Raw genomic sequence first — 21,581 nt, 5'->3', positions numbered from 1 at the left:
CAGCCACGAGTCCCCTCCACGGCATCTGGGACGCACCACCCTTCAGAGTAGAACTTAGAACGCAGTCTCGCAGCTACATCACATTTCCAACGTTCGATCGTCGTCGTCTCATTTGGGAACATGATTTTGACGTTGGCTCAGGTTGGCTCCAGGTGGATCGGTGTCGCTCCTCTCATGTTTTCCGTAAATATGTTGTTTCTGACTCTGCCCAGCCAAGCAACCAATTGAAGAAGTGCAGAATCCTGGAGACGATGGCCAATTGGACTCTTTTGGTCTAGTCGATGTATTAAGGGGTTTCCAAGTAGACCCGCGCATGCAACTTGCAAGGCAAGGCTTGCAGGGGATCGAGAAGGGGATCGAGAAGGGGATCGAGAAGGGGATCGAGAAGGGAACCGACGAGTTCCCCCCTGTCCATCCGTTTGCTTGCTTCTAGGGTCGAGTGCGCACCAAGACCGTCAAAAGGGCCTCTCGAGTTATCATCGAGAAATACTACCCCCGTCTTGTGACCGACTTCCACGTTGACAAGCGAGTGCAAGTGACATCCTCCTCCTATGGGAGATGCAATGCCTAACTGTAACATTATCGATCGCGTCGATTTGTCAGATGTGACGAGGTTGCCATCATTCCATCAAAGCGTCTGCGCAACAAGATCGCTGGTTTCACCACCCACTTGATGAAACGTATTCAACGAGGTCCTGTCCGTGGTATCTCCTTCAAGCTGCAAGAGGAGGAGCGAGAACGTAAGGACAACTACGTTCCGGAGGTCTCTGCCCTCGACACTACCGGCACTGCCTTGGAGGTAGACCCCGAGACCAAGGTTAGTATTTTAACATTCCCAGCGACACCCTCATACACCATGCACACGCATTCTAACTCTTCCCTCTCCCCAATTTTCAGGACATGCTCCGGGTCCTCGGCTTTGACAAGATTCCGGTTAACGTGGCCGCTACCTCAGCCCAGATCTTCACCGATCGTCGACCAGGTGGTGACCGGAGGGGAAAGCCTGTAGTCGGAATGGCTGGTGCTCAACGAGACTAAACATGATCCTGCAATTTCATAAATAAACCAAAAGTCTCGTCTAACATTGATCCTGTCGTGGGATCAAGTCGCCCGTGGTTGCCCAACCCCGTACATGCTCTGAAGGCTTCGTTTCAATTACCAAGCACAACACCGTACTCATTTCCAAATATGTTGTCCCTTACTCAATGTCAAGTCTATGTCTAACCACACCCGAACAATTGTGCGGGGTCTTCCCGCTGGAGCAAGCGCCCTGAGGGACAACCTATAGCATGGTGGAAAGGTTTTGTAGCCGCTGCAATACACCCTCCATCGCAGGTATGGTCAGGCAGGATTTCGCCCAACCCAATTTTGGTTGACGGGTGCATTTATGCTTTGGGTGGCGCTTAGAACAAAGAGAGGGACTTAGTTAGGTTAGTGTCGGTGCCCTGGCAGGTTTTCATGGGGAGGCAACTTCATTTGGAAATCAAGTGTTTTTCATTGTTTGTGGCACAATATCGTCCCTAGCCAGAAAAGTGTAGCATTCAAGGCAACGCCTAGGGGCCATAATATTTTTCAGAACCCCCAAAGACCGCTCGGAATCGATAATGCTGTTGTCAAGCTATGCTGGTCAGACATGGCACGGCACTTGCAGTCCCACTCAGGCCACGTAGAGTCTCATATCGCCCGCATATTCGACAACAAGATTTGTGTTGAGCGTCCAGATGGCCGGTATAAATTGAGTTATATCGTGGACTGGCCAACAGTGAGCTTACGGCACTTGCCTGCTGGGTTGACGGGAAATCTTGCATTGAACGAAGGAGCTGCTTGAGTCAATGATGCTGGGTTCCTAAGTTCTGACTCAATCAAGAGTCGATGGGAACCACGCAAATGAGCCGATCGGTATCTCGTATCTTGGCACATCCACGAGAAACGTTTGCGTTCCTGTCCCATGGAATCATCCCAGCACAAGAATGCAGAGGACGTTGAAGCTACGACCGGCAAATGCATGGGGTGAGTTCATAGAGGAAACATATTTAGTTTTATATATCTCTCTTCGCTAGAAAAATCATCCCATGGACAATTGATCATATGGTAATTGACAGCTCCAATCGACACGACCGAAGAAATGAAGCCTTGTTTGGGTCCCAAAGTTGGAGGAGATCAGATGAGACACGGTGAGAATCTGGACTATTGCGTTAGCGTTGCTAACAGCAACACTATCCTCAGTCAAAACTGTTACAATGGACATCATCTGGGCGCTTTATTGTTCGGTGCACAAACAGGAAAGTGGGCCGGCTTCGATTTCGGCTATAAATGGACAAGGTGTTGGGAGCCAAAATCTCATCCATCAGAACAATCCTCCCATACATAGCAGAAGTTGGGGTAATCATCGAAGCCTTTATTTAATTACTCCAGATATTCTTTGCATTTTTTGGGATCAATTCATCATCATGCGTTCATCCAACTTTCTCAAGCTTGCATGCCTTCTCTCTGTCATTGGAGGCTCAATTTCTCGGCCTCAAGGTGCACCCGATGCGACCTCCGAAGAGGTAAGAAATTCCCTCACCCGGACCTGTCAATTGTGCAAATTACTGATAGATTTGTTTGCAGAATTCCCTCTCTTTGGCTGCCACCACGCCAGGCGAAGATGGACAAACCCCAGCTCCAGTCGATGGCGAGAAGCCTCCTACTCCCCCCAACAAATCTAAACGACCGGGTGGAGGAAAGAAGGCTGGCCCACCGGGCAAAGATGCTAAGACTCCGGGTCCGCCGAGTCCTCCAGGCCCCAAGCCTGACGGTCCGGGAGATGACGCCGGGCCATCGCCTCCTGTTGACCCCGCGGCACCAGGGCCGGTAGGAGGTCCCGAAGCTCCCCCTCCCCCAGCACCGGCACCAGCCCCCGGAGCTCCTCCTACCGCAGGACCGATGACACCCCCCGGAGCTCCTCCGCCACCAGGACCGGTGACACCCCCCGGAGCTCCTCCGCCACCAGGCCCAATGACTCCCGGAAAGGACGCCGGTCCACCTGGAAAAGAAGCCAGTCCACCCGGGAAGCAGGCTGGCCCACCTGGTAAGGATGCCGGTCCGCCTGGGAAGAACGCTGGTCCACCCGGAAAGGACGCCGGTCCGCCTGGGAAGAACGCTGGTCCACCCGGAAAGGACGCTGGTCCACCCGGAAAAGACGCTGGTCCCGGAAAGGGCGCTGGCCCAGTCGATCCACCTCCACCGAATGGAGCCAACCCATCACCTCCGCCAAAGGATGACCCAGCGCACAAAAAGCCTGACCCTAAGAAGCCCGACGGTCCTCGACCTCCTCCTGATGGGAAGAAAGGAGATGACAAGCAACCTGGTGATAGGGTTCGTTGGACATGTCTTCCCCCTCCTTTCATCACTCGGGTGCTGATTGTTTTGTTTCTACCCGAAATTTGCACCTACAGTCTTCGGCTTCTGAACTCTCAGGCTCAGTATTGACACCTGGATTAGTCGGATTTTTAGCCGGAGTATTGACTCTGATTGCTTAGATTTTATTTATTTCTTGGATTTCTGTCTGGTTAAACTATGTGGCTTTCGGGTTTGGATATACTATGCCTCTTACTTTCAAAATTGTAATTCTCTTGAAATATCATCTCAACATAAAAACACGACTCGCATCAAACTGCTTTGTTGGCAAATAAACCACAAAAACAAATGTGTGGGGCGATTTGGAACTGAAGTTAATTGTCGCTTTTTCGTCAAGTAACACGCTTGCACTCGCATCAAAAAGCAGAGTGTTGTTTTATCACTCAAGCAAACTCACGCACTCAACTGTTTCTCTCACAGAAAGCTTAACAGATTGGGACTGGAGAGGGTGCAGGTATCCGGTATCACAACAGAATAAAGCGATTGAAATTGATATTCGAACATTGGTAAGGTCTGACAAGACGAAGGACGATTGCTCGTGAAGAGATTAGTGCGGAAATAATATACTGTCCTTGAAGAAAGGATGTGCAAGACGAATGTAGAGAACGAGTGTGTGGGAGTTCATTAGAAACAACAGATAAAACAGTGTCGTCTGGATGGATTGATCGAAGTCCAATGAGCGGGACTAGACCGGGGAATACTCGAGAAAGTCAGCGGGTGTTTGGAAACTTTTGGACATCGAAGCAAGTCAACACACCTCTTCGAATCAGTGCTGTGCGGAGAGTTTGAAGGAAAGGTCTTAGTAGCGGAAGCAGTCATGAATGGAGGTGAGGGCATTGATGTTAGCCAGGGAGAAGCCGGCGTTGTCGCCCTGGTTGCCACAGCTCATTTGGACGGGAGCATAGCCGCCGTTGCCGCCACACTGAACGCTAGCCAGAGAGCCAGCGCGTTGATGTGTGAAAATGGTAGGTCAAATTACTTTATTGAAACAGTATAGTAAAGAACTCAATAAAAAGTAATACACTTGTAAAGATATAAGAAACAATGGTTATATATGTTTTTATGAATGTAAAGATAAGATAACATAAAAAGAAATACCTAAAAGAAAGAACCAGAATGAATCTAAAAATCTCGAACAAGGACAACGATCGATGACCGGAAGCACAAGGAAATACCACAACGAACCAGCCTGAAACAATAGTTAAGAACAATGTCAATACATAAGATCAAATAATGTTGTAATAGAAATATGAATCAACTACCTGCCCGGAGACTGGATCTAGCTCTTCCTTAAGCTTAGAGTCTTCGATGGGTGAGTTGATCTTCGTTTTGTTCAAACAAGTCCGAAGGAGATTAATGTCAATACATAAGTTCAAATAATGTTGTAATAGAAATATGAATCAACTACCTGCCCGGAGACTGGATCTAGCTCTTCCTTAAGCTTAGAGTCTTCGATGGTTGAGTTGATCTTTGTTTTGTTCAAACAAGTCTGAAGGAGATTGTCTTTGAGTATTTTTTGGAGTTGATGATAATTGTTGAGTGATAGAATTGGATTGGAAGAAGGAATGAAACGGAAAGGGGAAGAATAAAGTTGTCGGCGAGTTGAGAGATGAGAGTTGAAAGTTGGTCGTCAGAAGGTTTCGGGAGCGTAGTTCCAATTGATTGTCATGTACTTTTATGCATACCCATATGCATAAAGTTCAACTCAAAGTGAGAGTTTAAACTCAACATGATGAGCGCGTTCCCCTGGTTGGCGCAGCTGACTCCGCCGTCGTTTTGTGGGCTGAACAAGTGTGTTGGTAGGACCAAAAGCGGGCCACCAAAGAGCTGGGCAGAGGCGGTATTCAGAAGAGCAAGACACAAGGAAGCGGCAACGGTGAAACACATGATGGAAGCGTGACTGGGGGGTTGAAGGGTTTTGTTTGTGTTGGCGGGGCTGGGGTTTCCCTAAGTTTGCTGATGAGGAGACGTAGTGCAAGGACAAGGAGTGGCAATCTATCAGCATGGTTGGCTCGCCCTCAAGGTTGTCAACAGGTCGGCTGCCCCCGGAAATGAGCCGACCTTCCCGACTAGTTGACCTGTCCGTTGGCCCAAGGTCAGAACAACACTGGGTAATTACGTTACCCTACGTTATCCACATTATCTCAGTAACATAATGGTTTCAGTTGCTGCCCAGCTACGTTACTGCTATCCGTAATTTGTGATTTCCTGACGCGCCCATAACGTAATTGTGTGTGTGTTTTTTTTGCATCCTGAAACAGATAATGTAATGATAATTTTCCAGGATAGTGCGTTATTGCCGTGAAGCAGATGCTGTACAGTGCTCCGCTCCTGGATAATATGCTTATATAGCACTTCACCCCTGGATAATGTGTTATCTCAATTCCCAGGGGTGAAACAGCCCCAACCCAATGATAGTTTTCACAAGCTCTAGCACACACAGTAATTGTATTGGTCCAGGGGCAACTGTTTGCCTTCAAAAAAATCCCAGCCACATCCTTAGTCACAAATCTTTGCGCTTATCTGGGAGCTCCTGCGCTGTTGAGAGATTATTCTTGGCAGCGTCAGATGTTTGTAGCAGTCGCTGTGGGAGCCTACTCCCCTCAACCATGGCGCACTGTGTTAGTAGCCTGATGTGGTTTCGCGAGGATATCCCTTTGACTGGGGAATTTGTGGAGGCTGGGAAGGCATTGAAGGTGATCCTCCCCTCAAAAACAATAATAATATTTATTTTTAACTACATTATCCATAATATTACAAGCAATTTAATCTGTTCCTGCACTTCAGTAACGTAACGGCGGGCAAAAAATCCCCTCCCACCAACAGGATAACGTAATTTAAACAAAAAAATAGTGCAAATGGATAATTATAACGTAAAAATTGTCCATTACAGATAACAGTAACAATAATGGTCAAAAAATTGTTATGTTACCATTACGCTACCATTACTGGTAGCGTAATTACCCAGTGTTGGTCAGAAACTCACTTGAAAAAGTGAATTTCCCAAGACCACCAGTACGATCTGCCAAGCGTGCTCGCGGATTTTACATAGAAGAGAAAAAAAAAGAAAAAAAAAAGTTGGACTTCACAATGTTTGCTTGTCATGATAAGTACACGGCGGGAGCGATCGAGGATGATCCAGCCCGTCCAGCCGACGGGCGGGCCAGATTGACGCCGAAATGTCCCCAGATGACGGTGTGGTGATTTATATAGGCGAGCACGGTAGAATGTCCACGCGGGGATAGCGCGGGCGGGGAATGCACAAAGCCGCTCAGGCATGGTGCATTCCGGTGACATAAGCACTGAGGATGAGGTCAGGAAAGCACGCTAGGAAAGCTTACGGAAAGTCACACGCGGATTGGAATGCACGGATTGCGGATTGCGGATTTCGGGCCGGGTACTTGGATCGGAGCGGAAAAAGACAGGGCTGGACTGCGGCGGGACTACACACGTGGACTGGTAGCAGCGGCGCGTCAGCGGGTGAGCCATGACAGCTCAAGCGGGTTCCATCAGCTGGTGGAACCGGGGCGAAGGCGGTGGCAAGAGAACGACTGACGGGGGCTAGACAGAGGACGGTGGGAGGGCAAGCGTTGGAGAGGAGCGGAGTCTGGGAAAGTGACGAGCGGGATAGCGGGCGGAGTAGGCGGACTAGTGCGGGAAAGTGTCAGACGTGCGGGATCGGGTGGGAACGGCAATGTGTGCGGAGGGGAGGACGGAAGGGTTGTCTGCTCTTTGTTTTGAGGAGGGAATTTTTTATCCTATCGTCAAAGGGATTAGAATCATCATTGTACTTACAACTACGGACGTACAAGAGTTATTGAGAGGATTATCTGCATTCTTATCCTTAATCGAGAGTTACTTGCGGATTATTGTGCTTGCGATGTGCGGAGCTTTATTCACTTGCGGATTATTGTGCTTGCGATGTGCAGAGCTTTATTCACTTGCGGATTATTACGCTATAGATCAGGCTTGGTAGAGGAGCGCTGAAGGCTAGCGGAAAGTAGCAGTGCGGAGCCGAGTTACCGACAATCACACAGCCCAGACATCAATATTCTTGAAGGAGGCGGTTAGCGGACATTCTTCACCAGCTAACCAGCCATCATTCTCACAAGTGGGGGTCTGGCCGGGAACCCAGCTTGGTGTTGTTATCGGATACTCGGGAACTAGACTTGCGCGGAAAAGTTGAATGAACCCTTCGGAAGGCGAATTCTTTACTCCAGGCGACGAAGAAGCTCAGATCGGATCAGGCGGCTCGGACAGCGGAGACACAGTAATTGTGGAAAACGGAGAAGGCTCTTCTTCAAGACCAGCCAAAACACAGTCGTGGTTGGGCTTAGCGGGAGGACCGAGACTAGGACAGACATCTTTTTCGTCGGTGCGGAGCCAGTTTTCACCTGGTCAGTCAATCGCGGCAAGGAGGCAACAGCTGTATCAGCGGAGCACCCTGAACAATTGACCAGCGGTGTCAGCTGGAGGAATGACGAGCGGAACTTACGGAGTTCGACCAGAAGAGACAGAAGACAAGGCCATGGAAGAAGCGCTAGGTGGACAACAACCTGCGGCTCCTGCGCCGAGCGGAGCGAAGATACGGCCCAGGGATTATCCGCACCTTAAGTTTTCAGAGGCGGAGGTGGAGCGTTTTATCGACCGGTTTGAAAGAGCGGCTCTGCAAGAAGGTCTGACGGATGCGGATAAAGCGTACCAGGTGGTCAACTTCTTTTCGGAAGGCGAGGACTTGCGGGAAGTGGAGGACATGAAGGGGTTCGAGAGTAAGGATTGGACCAAGCTCAAGGAGGAGATACTTGAGAGGTGGGAAGATCGTGGACCCAGGTATTGGGAGAGTGACTTGGAGAAAGTGGCTTTGGAGCATGCGGAAAAGGGCGGTGTGCAAACAAGAGCGGAGTACGTGTCCTACATTACCAGTTTCGACCAGGTTCTGCGGTATCTGGAGCAGAATGAGATCGTGACGGCCGATATGGGTACAACGAAGCGGATTTGACCGGACCTTCACCAAGAAGGTGCTTCGGGGACTGATGGTCAAACCACAACTTGGTGGGCCAAAACTGTTGCCCAGCATGAAGGAGCTGCGGTCCGCTGTCAAGGCGGAGCTCAAAGTGTTGGAACTCATGAACAGCCAAGGGGATGCGGTCGTGAGGGCAGAACCGGCTTCGCAGGCGCCGGTAACGGTCAAAGACGTGAGTGACCTGGCGGATACGCTGAAAGAACTGAAGCTGTTCATGCCGAAGGCGGCGCACAAGCAACCAAAGGAACAACAGGCGGCCGTGGCACCAGCAGCCGTTCCAGCGGCTCCTCAGGCAGATGGTGCTCCGCAGCCGGGCGGGATGCCGCCGTGGAGGCGAGGACCTCCGGTGTGTGACTACTGCAAGGAAACTGGCCATATGCGGAATCAGTGCAAGTACTTTGAAACGGATTGGGCTGCGGGAAAAGTCTCCTCGTGGGGGCGCGCTTTCTTCTGGCCGGATTGTACACCAGTGGATGGACCGATTCCGAGGGACGTGGTGGGGGCCGGACAACCTTTGGTGAAAGGAAAAGAGGTGGAAGGGAAAGTGAATATTGGGATGGTCAAGGGCATGGTGTGGAAGCCGCCGGCAGTGGCCAGCAGTGTGAAGTGCGTGCAGACGGGGGAAGTCTTCTTAGGGGAGCGTTTGGAGAAGATGGATTTGGATCCTGTTCCCGCTCCTAGAGCCAGACCGGAGCCGGTCAAGCAGCTTCCGGTAGCTCCGATGGCGGGGGGCAATAAGAAAAAGGCGGCAGAAGTTGCACGGCGAGCAATGGGCGCGGAAACCACGGTAGCCCTTACCTTGAGGGAGCTGGCGGCAATTTTCCCGGTGATGGCAGACGAGATGATCAGCGTATTGAAAGAGGCGTCAGGTGAAAGGAAGCCAGCGGCGACGACTGTCACCACTAACACGGAAACTGCGGAGGTTAAGTGTGCGGAGTTTGGACACTTGCTGGATTCAATTGCCGTTCTACCATCTACGGCCCTGTCCTGTCCACTGGGATACGTGAGTATGAGGGTAGGAAACATCACGAAATGGGCTATGATCGACACAGGGTCCATGATCAACATTTTTCCGGCGGATTTGGCGTTGGAGGCTAACTTGGTGTTGCGGAAGACTCACATAAAAATCCGCACAATGGGCGGGTTTACTTGTGAAGTGGACAGGATATAAGCGGAGGCGGAGATTGTGGAGGTGGCGAAAGTGGTCAAGAAGTTATTGTTCCTGGTAACTAGGTCTCACAAAATCATCCTTGGTCGACCAGCACTGTTCGCTTTTCAAGCGCAACTGCGTTTCTGTCCCGCAAGGCAAGAGGAAGTGATGCGAGTGGAAGGGATGCACGGGAAGCAGTACAAGACGATCATCTGCCAGCCTCAAAGCGGAGATTGGGTGACGGAGGTGGGCGAAGGGGCACCACATCCCTGTGCGGAGCCTCCCGCGGAGGATTTTTAGTTGTCGGCCGAGCTATCCGGGCAGAGGAAGCTTTGACTCAGCCTGGACAGTCGACATTAAAGAAGCGGGAGGGTATTGGCAAAGGTACAGCGAGGCAGTCCAATACCAAAGTGAGCTTTCCATCGTGTGCATCTCTGAGTGTGGAAGGATCAAAGCACTACCACAGGGCCACTGTGGTGAGCCGTTACTCTGCGACAGGGACGAGTGACAAGCGGAAAGCGGGAAGGGACAAGGGCGGAAAAATTGGTGCGGAAACCAGGAACTGCGCGGTGGAGGCGAGCAGTGTACAAGTAAGTCCTCCCAAGTATGCATCTCCGAGTCGGCTTTCTACAAAACCCTACCATTGTGCCACGGTTGTGAGCAAAATGAGACGTCCGCGCAGGGGTTTGATTGTGGCTAGGACAATTGGCGACAACAGTGAAGCAAGAATGGGCCGGGTCAATGGTGGGAGGTATAAACCGGTGGCGAGGAAGGTGAGGCCGCGGAACGTGGCAATGCCGCAGGAGCTCAACCCGCCATTGAGGGAGATCAAGTGGAGCCGGGATCCGTTCAAGACTCCTCTGCATTGGGTTCTGCCAAGGTTTGAACCGACGAAGCGGATTACGGCGGAACAAATGGCCAGCCTCAACTTTGGGCCACCGGAGTGGCTCCACAAGGAGGAGTTTCACTTATTGGCCGAAGCTATTACGTTGCGGGAGAGGGCGTTGTCATTCGGACCGGAAGATCGGGGCCTACTCAAGCGGTGTATTGGGGATCCTGATCGAATGCCCACGGTTCCGCATGAGCCATGGCAGATACGGCCCATCCCTATACCGGCGGCAATTCGTGGGGAGATGACGGAACTGGTGCGGACAGGGTTGTATGAGCAATCATGCTTCAGTTACTCTAGTCCAATCTTTGCGGTAATTAAGCAGGACAAGAAGAGTCTGTGGATTGTGCACGACTTGCAACGGCTTAATTCAGTCACTATACGGGACGCTGGATTACCGCCACGCATAGAGGAATTCATTGACACTATGGCGGGGCGGGTGTGCTATGGGCTGGTGGATGTAATGGGCGGATACGACCAGCGGGAATTGCACGCGGAGTCAAGGCCGCTGACAGCATTCAAGACGCAATTGGGGCGCTTGCAGCTTACTCGGCTTCCGCAGGGGGCTACCAATTCGGTGGCGGTGTATCAGGCGCAGATGTCCTGGATCCTTCATGACGAGTTGCCTCACACGGCGCAAAGATTTATTGATGATGCGGCCGTGAAAGGGGCAAGGAGTGACTATGGCGGAGCGGCGTTGGTGGAAAACCCTAATATCCATTGTTTTATCTGGGAGTATGCGGTGGCGCTGGAGCGGGTCTTGTTTTGTATTGAGGAAGCGGGCCTTACGGTGTCAGGAAAGAAGTTTGTGGTTTGTGTACCGGCGCTGGAGGTCCTAGGGCACGAGGTGTCTAAAGACGGACGGCGGGTCGCAGAACCCAAGCGAAACAAGATACTTGATTGGCCAAAACCGCACACGGCGTCTCATATCCTGAAGTTCCTAGGGTTATGTAGTTTTGTGCGCATGTTTATCGAAAGGTTTGCGGAAATTGTGAGTCCAATGCGGAGATTGACGGGCAAGAATGCGGAGTGGAATTGGACCCCAGAGTGTGATGAGGCATTTGCAATGCTGAAGGACATAGTAGGCCAAAAGATCTTGTTAAAAGAACTTGACTACAATAATGGCGGAATTTGTTTGGCAGTGGACTCAAGTGAGTTGGGTGCGGGCGGAGTACTCACCCAGGAAGAGGACGGAAAGGATCGGCCCGTGCTGTATGAATCGGTGACGTTTACGGATGTGGAGCCGCGGTATTCTCAGCCAAAGTTGGAGCTGTGCGGAGTGGCAAAAATTGTGCGGAGATTGCAACACATACTGTGGGGCGTCTATTTCAAATTACTAGTTGATGCGGAGGCGTTGGTGCGGATGATCAACTGTCCATTGTTACCTAATGCCCCTATGATGCGGTGGGTGGCATTCTTGCAGCTGTTTTCTTTTGAAGTAGTGCACATGTCAGGCAAGACGTTCACGTTGCCGGACGCGCTTTCCCGCATTCCCCTGGGTGACGATGAGGATCAATTCGCGTTGGCGGAACAGCTGGACGTGGAGCGGCGGATTCTGGATGTGCGAATGGCAAAGGACGTGGCAGTGAAGGGGGGCGGAGGCTTGCCATTGACTCAGACGCCGAGGTACGAGTACTTGGTGGCGTTCCTGACAAATCTTCGTTATCCTGCGGGAATTGGGCCAACAGTACAGCGCTGGATCAAACGTAAAGCGGCAGACTTCTTTGTGCATGAGGGTCAACTATGGCGTCGGAGCGCACCGGTGCACTTGGTGGTAGTGACGCGGCGCATCAATCAGGAAGCTGTCCTGCGGAGTTTGCACGAGGAGCTGGGTCATTGAGGCAAAGCAGAAACTAGACGGCGGGTGCAGTCGCGGTTTTGGTGGCCGGGTGTTACGAGGAGTGTGCAGCAATGGGTGCGGAGTTGCGAGCAGTGCCAGAGGCGTAGTCAGCGTCTGCCTAAAGAGATTGGGAAGCCTACGGAAACGGACACGCTATTTAGTAGGATATCTATGGATGCGGTGCACATCATGGCCGGGAAGTTCAAGTACCTGATCGTGGCGCGAGATGATCTTTCCGGTTGGGTGGAGGCGCGGCCTCTGGTGAATCTTACGGCGGCAAAAGTCAAACAGTTTTTGGAAGAGGACTGGTTTGCGTGGTTTGGGAGTGTGCGACTCATCACGGTGGACGGCGGTGCGGAATTTTGTGGCGGTTTGCGGAAATTGGTGGAGTCGTGTGGTGCTAAGTTCGGCAAAGTAACGGAGTACTACCCAGAAGGTGCGGGAATGGTTGAGCGTGGCCATCAGCCAATCAAGAGAACTCTGGTGAAATTGTGTGGCAAGGACGGTAAGAAGTGGCAGCAGTACCTGCCCGCTGTTTTGTTTGCAGATCGGATTACCACTAAGCGGACGACAGGGTATTTGCCGTACGAGATGTTGTTTGGGTGTCAGCCGGTCTTGCCGGTAGATATAGAGATGTTCACGTATCTAGCGGTGGATTGGTGGAAAGTTAAATCGGCGGACGATTTGCTTTTGGCGCGGGCGGAGCAGTTGTTGCGGCGGGATTCAGTTATCGCAAAGGCGGCGGCGCGCCTTAGGGAGAGTTGTGCTAAGGCGGTCCGATATTGGGACTGTTGGTGTTCTCATTGCTTGCGGGATTCTCTCCGCAAGGGGGAATTGGTTCTTCTTTACAATTGTAGCCTCGAGTCTCAGTGGGGCAAGTTGTTTGCTAACCGGTGGAATGGTCCTTATCGCGTTGTGTCGCAATTCCCTGGTGGAAGTTATCAGCTGAAGGAACTGGACGGGACGCTTCTGAAGCGGCGGGCGGCGGCGACGCATGTCAAGCGGTTTTACGCACGGGGTTCTACGGGTTTTGATCAGACCACGGGGTTGGATGACTCTGAGGAGGAGGTTTGGGTCCCTGAGGACGCCTTTTCTTCAGCAAGCTCAGAGGGTGCGGAGGGCACGGGCGCGGCGGCTAGCGACGGAGATTCTGGTTCAGAAGTTGGGTCGGAGGAGGACGGTGCGGATCTGGTACCTCTGCCGTTGCGACGGAGTCGGCGTTTGCGGACCGCTGGGGACAGCGGTAAAAAGGCCGGGGCGGGGAAAGCCGTGGCAGGCAAAAGCCACAAGTGATTATTGGTGAGGGGGTGCGCTATCTGGTCTACAGCCAGGTTACATAGCCACCCCAGAATGTTTGTTACCTTATAGAGTTCGGTTTCATTTTTGTTATGCGTTTCACTGGCTTGTTGTCTATCTGTATTTCTAGGTGCGGGGTACGTGGATTTTGTGTGGAAAAATCCTTCTGGGGCGGACCAGGTACCTTGCGGAATTTCTCTCTCATGGATTGCGGTTTCTTTCCAGATGGTGTATGGTAAAAGGTGGTAAAAAAAAAAAAAAAAAAAAAAGAAGGATAAAAATGGAAAAAAGAAGTGCGGGGACTAAAGTGGTTCTCATTCTGGGGTGGTCCAGGCACTTATAAATATTTTTTTTTTTGGGACGGCGGACCTTTGTTTTTGCTCACTTTGCTTTGGATTCTCGGTAGCTCTCTAGGCGGAAACTATTCAGGTGCGGAACACAGACTGCGCGTGTATTACAAGCATTGTTTCCGCAGGATAGGGCTATATACAAGGGGGAGACGACAAAAGAAAGAGAAGAAAAAGCGGAGAAAGGGAAGCTAGGGAAGTCTGGAGTCAGAGGAGCGGTGGGTACGCTCCGCAAGGATAGGAGCGTCATAGTCTGCGGCGGTGGGTTGTGCGGGGTGCGGCTTGTTCCGTAGCGCTTCCTCCATGTTCTGTTGAGCTTGTAGAGTACGTTCGTTGGCGGGAACAACAATGGCCAGCTCGAGTCGTTCGAAAAGCTGGTTGATGCCAACAAGGAAGAATGCGTACCTACGGCGGCGTTGTGCGGGCGTTATTGCGGAGATGTGGAGCAGAGCGCGGTACATATCGCGGAAGGCGCCTACAAAGTCGAGTACGGCGGCGGCGGGGAACACGGCTTGTTCCCAGAGGGGATTGTTGGGGAAGGTGTCGCGTAGGTCGCGGGAGATTTCAGCGAGTTGGCGATTTAGCAACGCGGCTTCGGTGTCCGCGGCAGGCTCGGCAGGCGGCGGTAGGTGGATAGGTACCGACGAGGCTCGAGGGCGTGGAGTAGGAGAGTCAGGAGATGCGGCTGACGGGGCAAGGAGGCAAGGCGCTTTTGGAGTGGTATCGGCCGGCGGAGAAGGCAGGTCCGTGGACTCCAACGTGTGGATCGAGGCGGCGCGGGCGGTTCTGGCTTGCGGGACTTTGGCGTGCGGAACGGACTGCGGGGAGCTGGGCGGCGAGCCAGAAGGAGTATGGGAAAAGTCTTCAGGTGCCATCTCGGTGTCCCTTGCTGGGGTGGCTGGAGCGCAAAAAGCGGTCAATGGTTAGCGACGGCTTGACAAGTAGAAGTGGAAAGTTACTTACCGGGAGCCTGGGGAAACGTGGGCTCTGGAGAGAGAACAATCGGCGTTGGGTCACGTGGACGAGCGGAAAGACGGGCTGCGAGACTCAGAGTCTGAGAACCGGCTGGGCATGGACGCTTTGAGGATTGATCCGTAGAATCCGCCGAGGGGCGCTTTGAACCAGCAGTGGGAGAAGGCGCGGCAGCCGATGAAGGTCCAGCAGCAGGTGTCAATGCGGGTTCTTGAGGACGTTTGAGACGCTTGTCGACGCCGTGTTTACGGGCCCACACCTGGGCTTGTTGGACGTATTCTTTGGCGCTCAAGCAGTTGGCACAATTGGGTGGCGGCGTCATAAGATCTTCACCGTGTGCGGAGGGCAACTTGGTGCGGGAACTGACCGAGATAACAGACGGGGAACGTTCCGCACGAGAGCTTTGGGATCCAGACGGCGGTGGACGGTTTTGAGATTCGCGGTTTCTGCGGGAGCTGTTGGATTTGGGAGTGAAGGCGGAGCAGCGGCGTTTTGAATCCCTACAGTTGTTACACGCACGACCAGCGCGGGAGTAGATGCAGGGTAATCCGAGTCGAGTACAGCGATCGCAAGCTACCATATTGAACGGGGAGAGATGGGTGTGGGAAAGGAGGATGATGTGTATGGGGATGTGTGACGAGTGTGGGAGCGGGCGAATGTGTGGGAAGATCCTGGGGGCAGGACTTCAAAACTGGGGCGGATGTGGTGATTTATATAGGCGAGTGCGGTAGAATGTCCACGCGGGGATAGCGCGGGCGGGGAATGCACAAAGCCACTCAGGCATGGTGCATTCCGGTGACATAAGCACTGAGGATGAGGTCAGGAAAGCACGCTAGGAAAGCTTACGGAAAGTCACACGCGGATTGGAATGCACGGATTGCGGGCCGGGTACTCGGATCGGAGCGGAAAAAGACAGGGCTGGACTGCGGAGGGACTACACACGTGGACTGGTAGCAGCGGCGCGTCAGCGGGTGAGCCATGACAGCTCAAGCGGGTTCCATCAGCGGGTGGAACCGGGGCGAAGGCGGTGGCAAGAGAACAACTGACGGGGGCTAGACAGAGGACGGTGGGAGGGCAAGCGTTGGAGAGGAGCGGAGTCTGGGAAAGTGACGAGCGGGATAGCGGTGTAAGACTCAAAAGTGGTAATGAAACCCTTTTGCTGAATGGTGAAGGGTATGGTGGAGTTGCAAGCTCTGCCCTTCTGTTATCAGTCAACAAGACCCACCAAGCTCAGCTTGGCAAGTTTTATTAAGTGATAAGTCTGGTCTGTTCCAGATGAAATCTGTTTGAATGGCAAAGTGTAAGTGTTTTAATTACTTTGTTATAAGGGTTGAATTGTTGTTATAAGGGTTGATTTATGGTTATAAGGGTTTTAGGATTTGAGTGTGGATGAGTGTTGGGTGACTTGTGAGTTCTGGGTGAGGAACTGGGGAGCAGGCCACTGGGGGTGGAGAGAGCTCCTTTTATAGACAAAAGTGGAGCCCCAAAGGGGCTTGTGGGTTAGGGTTTCAGCTAATCTAGACAACAGGGTGAGGGATTTTAGCTGGTGGGAGTAGATACAAATGATGTCATAACCCCTCAGGGGCGCATGAATGGTGTCAGAATATACAACAGAACATTCTAACGCATGCATGAGGTGACAGTAGACTGCATGAGCTGTCATACAGGGGGAATTAGTGTATACACAAAGTCTGAGGCTGCAGAAACAGTGTAAATGATGTCATACTATGTATATAAAGGAGTGTATGTAGTTAATATGTAATGAGTGTAGCCTGACAGGGAGATGTATGATTGTATCCTGCAATATGTATAAGTGTACTACTGTGAAACTTGGGTTGAGGCAGGTGACAGCTGGGTTACTGGGGCTGGCCATGTGATATGTGTCCATGAGGTGTAACTTCCACGCTAGAGGGGGTCCAGGGGTGCTTCCAGTGGTGACTAGGGGTGTAATTGGCCGTAGAATCCATTTCTGAGGTCCATTTGATGGTATCTTGAGGCCTAGTATGAGTAATTATGTGGCATAGAAAAAACGTTTTATTTTTCCACTTTTCCGTCTACCACAGCGGGCGGAGTAGGTGGACTAGTGCGGGAAAGTGTCAGACGTGCGGGATTGGGTGGGAACAGCGATGTGTGCAGAGGGGAGGACGGAAGGGTTTTCTGCTCTTTGTTTTGAGGAGGGAATTTTTTATCCTATCGTCGAAGGGATTAGAATCATCATTGTACTTACAACTACGGACGTACAAGAGTTATTGAGAGGATTATCTGCGTTCTTATCCTTAATCAAGAGTTACTTGCGGATTATTGTGCTTGCGACGTGCGGAGCTTTATTCACTTGCGGATTATTACGCTATAGATCAGGCTCGGTAGAGGAGCGCTGAAGGCTAGCGGAAAGTAGCAGTGCGGAGCCGAGTTACCAACAATCACACAGCCCGGACATCAATATTCTTGAAGGAGGCGGTTGGCGGACATTCTTCACCAGCTAACCAGCTATCATTCTCACAACGGCAAATTGCCTGATCAGGGCCCTGCAGACGACGCGCTGCCCCATCTCTGACGGCCAGGACGTGAGGTCGGACCCAACCCCGGCAAAACCACGTCCGCTTTGCTAGGGACCGGCATCATGACCAGATATTATCGGTCATGATTCCAGACCTGTTGGGAGCTGCTCAACTCGGTCAGTTTCCCGGGCAGATGGCGGTCGGTCCTGTGCCCAAGTCCTTGGGGCAACTTTGAACAGCAGGGGTGACGTCACCTGCTTCAGAAATTCTTGACTTTGAGAGCCTCACTGCTCCTGTCTTCTCGAGTCTTAAGTCCCCCCTCATCATCTCCCCCATCCGCCTCCCTTCCTTGCTCCTCCATCCAGCTCCCTTCCTTGCTCCTCCTCCTTCCTTCGCTCCTCCATCCTCCCTTCCTTACTCCTCCCCCCCTCCCTCCCTCGCTCCTTCCCCCTCTCTCCCTCGCTCCTCTCTCCCTCGCTCCTCTCTCCCTCGCTCCTCTCTCCATCGCTCCTCTCTCCATTTCTCCTCTCTCCCTCGCTCCTCTCTCCCTTGCTCCTCTCTCCATCGCTCCTCCCTTGTCTCTTGATCCCCACTTTGTTCTCTTCTTGTTTGCCTTTTGGTCCGTTTATTGCGGCTAATCAGCTCAAATCATTGTAATAGTAGTCTATGTGACATGTTTGTAGTTGTATCAGCTCAGTGTACATATATCTTGTTCCTTGTTTAATTCTTGAAACAAAACCATTCTGCTAATGTAAATATTGTTGCTGTCTATCAATAATATTGCCAATTGGGCCGGCGGCCCACCCGGGTCTGAACGCCAGCATTCTGCCGCCTCAATGGCCGACCTGGTTGGTTTGGTGTACAAAGTTATGGCGTGGTGGGCTGGTCGCAATGCCACACATGTTGTCGTCTTCAACACGGCCCAGGTCGGATGGACAATCTGCTTGCTGGCATTGGCACTGCTATTACACCGGCCATCCGACCGGTGTGCTGTTGAGGGACACCAGGGACTGAAACTAACCTGAGCTGTCAAGACTCACAGGTTTGACTTGATGAGTAAATATGGTAGTATTTCAGTAAGGAAAGGAAAAGGAAGAGAACCAGTAAAGTCGTGGATATGATAGGCTTAGTATAAGCATAACTACATACAAGCATATGATACCCAACATATGGGTAATCTAACATGTGCCTGCCAGCTCTTTGGCAGACATTGTGCGCCCCGCCATGATGTCGTCAACCACTGGTGGGTCAAACAGAGTCCCGAGTACGGGAAATCTCTGTCCTCTTGACGGCGAAACGCGCCCGCCGTGTAGAGAGGGTGGTATATGATTTTGACTAAGGTGAACACTGATATCCAGATTGTTGTTACCCAGGCAGTAGTAAGTGATTGCACCGATGAGCCAGCAATCCCCGGATCCATGGTGCGGTTGCCGGATCAACCCTCCCAGTGGACAATTTTTGCTGCTTGGATCTCATCATGACCCTGGGCCCCGCGGCCAACGTCTGGGTAATCCCAGCTTGAAGCCCAACTTCCGGGTAGGATTTGTGGCCTAGCCGCCATCAGGGGCAGCCCCACCTTCCCAACATATACTCCTCCCAATGTCCGCTGTGCAAAGTTTTACTGCAGGGGTGGAGAGGGGGTGGCCAACGTTGGGCTGGACGTCCACCCGCTGTCCGACTGCACCCGTGGTGTAGAACCGCACGTGTATGCAGGTCACTTTGCATAACCCAGTTTTGCGGGGAGACTGCAAGTTGGCATTCAAAATTTGAGTTGAACACTGGCTTTCCACTTTGGCTGTTGCTCTCACCTGGTACTTGCTGCGGGATACTGTGTGCCAGTCCCCCGCAGCAAGTGCGGGAGGAGAGGCAGATAGGATGATTCCTATACTGACCTTGACCAGGGAAGAGAAAGGAAGTCGGAAGGTTTCTATTCCCGGCAAACATCAGAAAGTGGGGGTTCAGGCGCAAGCCAGAACCCATTTTCTGATGGGCAGGTGGGTGGTGTTTGAAAATGATTGCAACTCTGAAGCGAGTGACACTCTGGTGATCTGAGGTGGGGGGGAGGAGTCTACAGCGGGGAGCTTCATGACTGCTCCCTTTTCAAACTTAGTCAGTCCCTCTTCTGCCTCGCGCGAAGCGCAAGCCTCCAAAGGAGGGACTTGGGACTAAGTGGCAAATTTTGGTGTGAGTCCTGAGGAACCCATTTTTGATTTTGGCTGGTGTCAAACTTTGACCCCATGTTACTCAATCATCCTGTGGACCAAATTGGCCGCCCAGGCCCTCCTGATGCGGGAGGTTGGAGTTCAGAGTTTGGGTGGTGGTACGGGGGTAACTCATTTGGGTGGAGCTTAAGTTTGGCTGGTGGCAAAGCCACCCCTCACGCAGGGAGGGACTTAGGCCTAATGTGGGGGTCGTGGCGCATAGGCCACCCACCACAAAGTGACAGATATGTAGTCTTTGTAATTTGAAGTTTGTAGTTTTAACGCTGGCCATTCCAGCTACTGGAATTTAGAAGCTACTCCATGGCACCAATTTTTGGAGCTCTCCCCCACATCAATCAACCCACCGGACTATTCTTGGTGGATTTTTGAAATGAGTCAAGGCAAGCCAGAACGTCCCTCATCTGGTGTGGTGCTTGAGTCCAGGGGTCCAAGCACAGCCAGTTTTTGTCTGGCTTCTTCATTGTTTCTTTTTGTTTGAAGACATCTGCTAAAATTCTGAGTCAACGGAAAGATAGCTGGGATGCCAGAGCATCGATTATTGCCTGGGAACTCATATGTAGCTTGCAAAACAAGCAAGCTACGGCCTGTGTAAGCTGAACCACACTTTTCCAAGATTCTCTACGCACCACAACCCCCACTTTAGTCCTAAGTCCCTCCCTGCGGTCGGGTTAACTCTGCTCCCCACTCAGCCCCGCAGAGGAGGGACTTTGTTAAGTTAGAGCATGAGGCACCTGTGTGATCAAGCCGGAGCTTGGCGCTATGTGCAGGCTTTGCCAGCCACGACGGGTTTTCATATATGAACCCCGACAAGGGAGCAAGCTTAACAAAGCCTCTCTGGAGGAGAGCCCCACAGGGTCTCTGTCTCACAGAGAGGCTTGCCCCCAAGTGTTGAGCTTTGGCACATGTACGTGTGTATGATCAATCCTTGAATTCTGAAGTCGTGAAGTTACATGCCTTCTTGGTTCAAGGCCATTAGAGAAAAAAAATGGTGGCCTATGTAGTCTTGAAGGCAAGATGTAGACCTTCGATTTGGCTCCTGGGCGGCCAATTTGGTCCACAGGATGATTGAGTAACATGGGGTCAAAGTTTGACACCAGCCAAAATCAAAAATGGGGTCCTCAGGACCCACACCAAAATTTGCCGCTTAGTCCCAAGTCCCTCCTTTGGAGGCTCGCACTTCGCGCAAGGCAGAAGAGGGACTGACTAAGTTTGACAAGGGAGCAGTCATTAAGCTCCCCGCTGTAGAATCCCCCCCCCCACCTCAGATCACCAGAGTGTTGCTTGCTTCAGAGTTGCAATCATTTTTAAACACCACCCACCCGCCCATCAGAAAATGGGTTCTGGCTTGCGCCTGAACCCCCACTTTCTGATGTTTGCCGGCAATAGAAACCTTCCGACTTCCTTTCTCTTCCCTGGTCAAGGTCAGTATAGGAATCATCCTATCTGCCTCTCCTCCCGCACTTGCTGCGGGGGACTGGCACACAGTATCCCGCAGCAAGTAACAGGTGAGAGCAACAGCCGAAGTGGAAAGCCAGTGTTCAACTCAAATGTTGAACGCCGACTTGCAGTCTCCCCGCAAAACTGGGTTATGCAAAGTGACCTGCATACACGTGCAGTTCTACACCACGGGTGCAGTTGGACAGCGGGTGGACGTCCGGCCCAACATTGGCTACCCCCTCTCCGCCCCTGCAGTAAAACTTTGCATGGCGGACGTTGGGAGGAGTATGGTGTTGCAAGCCTGTCTGGGCACTCACCAAAGTTTGGCCGAAAAAAGGCCAAGTGCGCGTGGCCAACGCTAAAGCCCGCTTGACCAATCCTCAAGCCCACCTGGCACACTCCCAACTCCCGCTTGGCATATCGCAAAGTGGGCGGGGTTCGGCACAAAGCCCCGCTGGGCCGATTTCAAGCAAGGGTGCCACGCACGCCAAACGTTGTGCCGGCCATC

The 21,581-nt window shown here is 52.0% G+C and overlaps 2 protein-coding genes across 2 annotated transcripts; both read left to right on the top strand.

Annotated features, from left to right (window-relative positions):
- Positions 1–673: 673 nt before the first annotated feature.
- Positions 674–1,038, top strand: PtA15_8A676 (uncharacterized protein; the record flags this gene model as incomplete). The annotated part of the gene is made up of 2 exons (XM_053172130.1): positions 674–817; positions 898–1,038. 2 exons carry the CDS (start codon positions 674–676, stop codon positions 1,036–1,038), a joined length of 285 nt encoding a protein of 94 aa, XP_053023325.1.
- A 1,412-nt stretch (positions 1,039–2,450) lies between these two features.
- On the top strand, positions 2,451–3,521 carry PtA15_8A675 (uncharacterized protein; the record flags this gene model as incomplete). The annotated part of the gene is made up of 3 exons (XM_053172129.1): positions 2,451–2,549; positions 2,611–3,357; positions 3,438–3,521. The coding sequence occupies 3 exons, from the start codon at positions 2,451–2,453 to the stop codon at positions 3,519–3,521; spliced, it is 930 nt and encodes a 309-aa protein (XP_053023324.1).
- Between the last annotated feature and the right edge of the window lie 18,060 nt (positions 3,522–21,581).

The sequence above is a fragment of the Puccinia triticina genome, chromosome 8A (genome assembly GCF_026914185.1).
Source record: "Puccinia triticina chromosome 8A, complete sequence".
In the NCBI taxonomy this organism is placed as follows: domain Eukaryota; kingdom Fungi; phylum Basidiomycota; class Pucciniomycetes; order Pucciniales; family Pucciniaceae; genus Puccinia; species Puccinia triticina.
The sequence above is the reverse complement of the archived record's forward strand: the minus strand, read 5'-3'. Positions and strand labels throughout refer to the sequence as shown.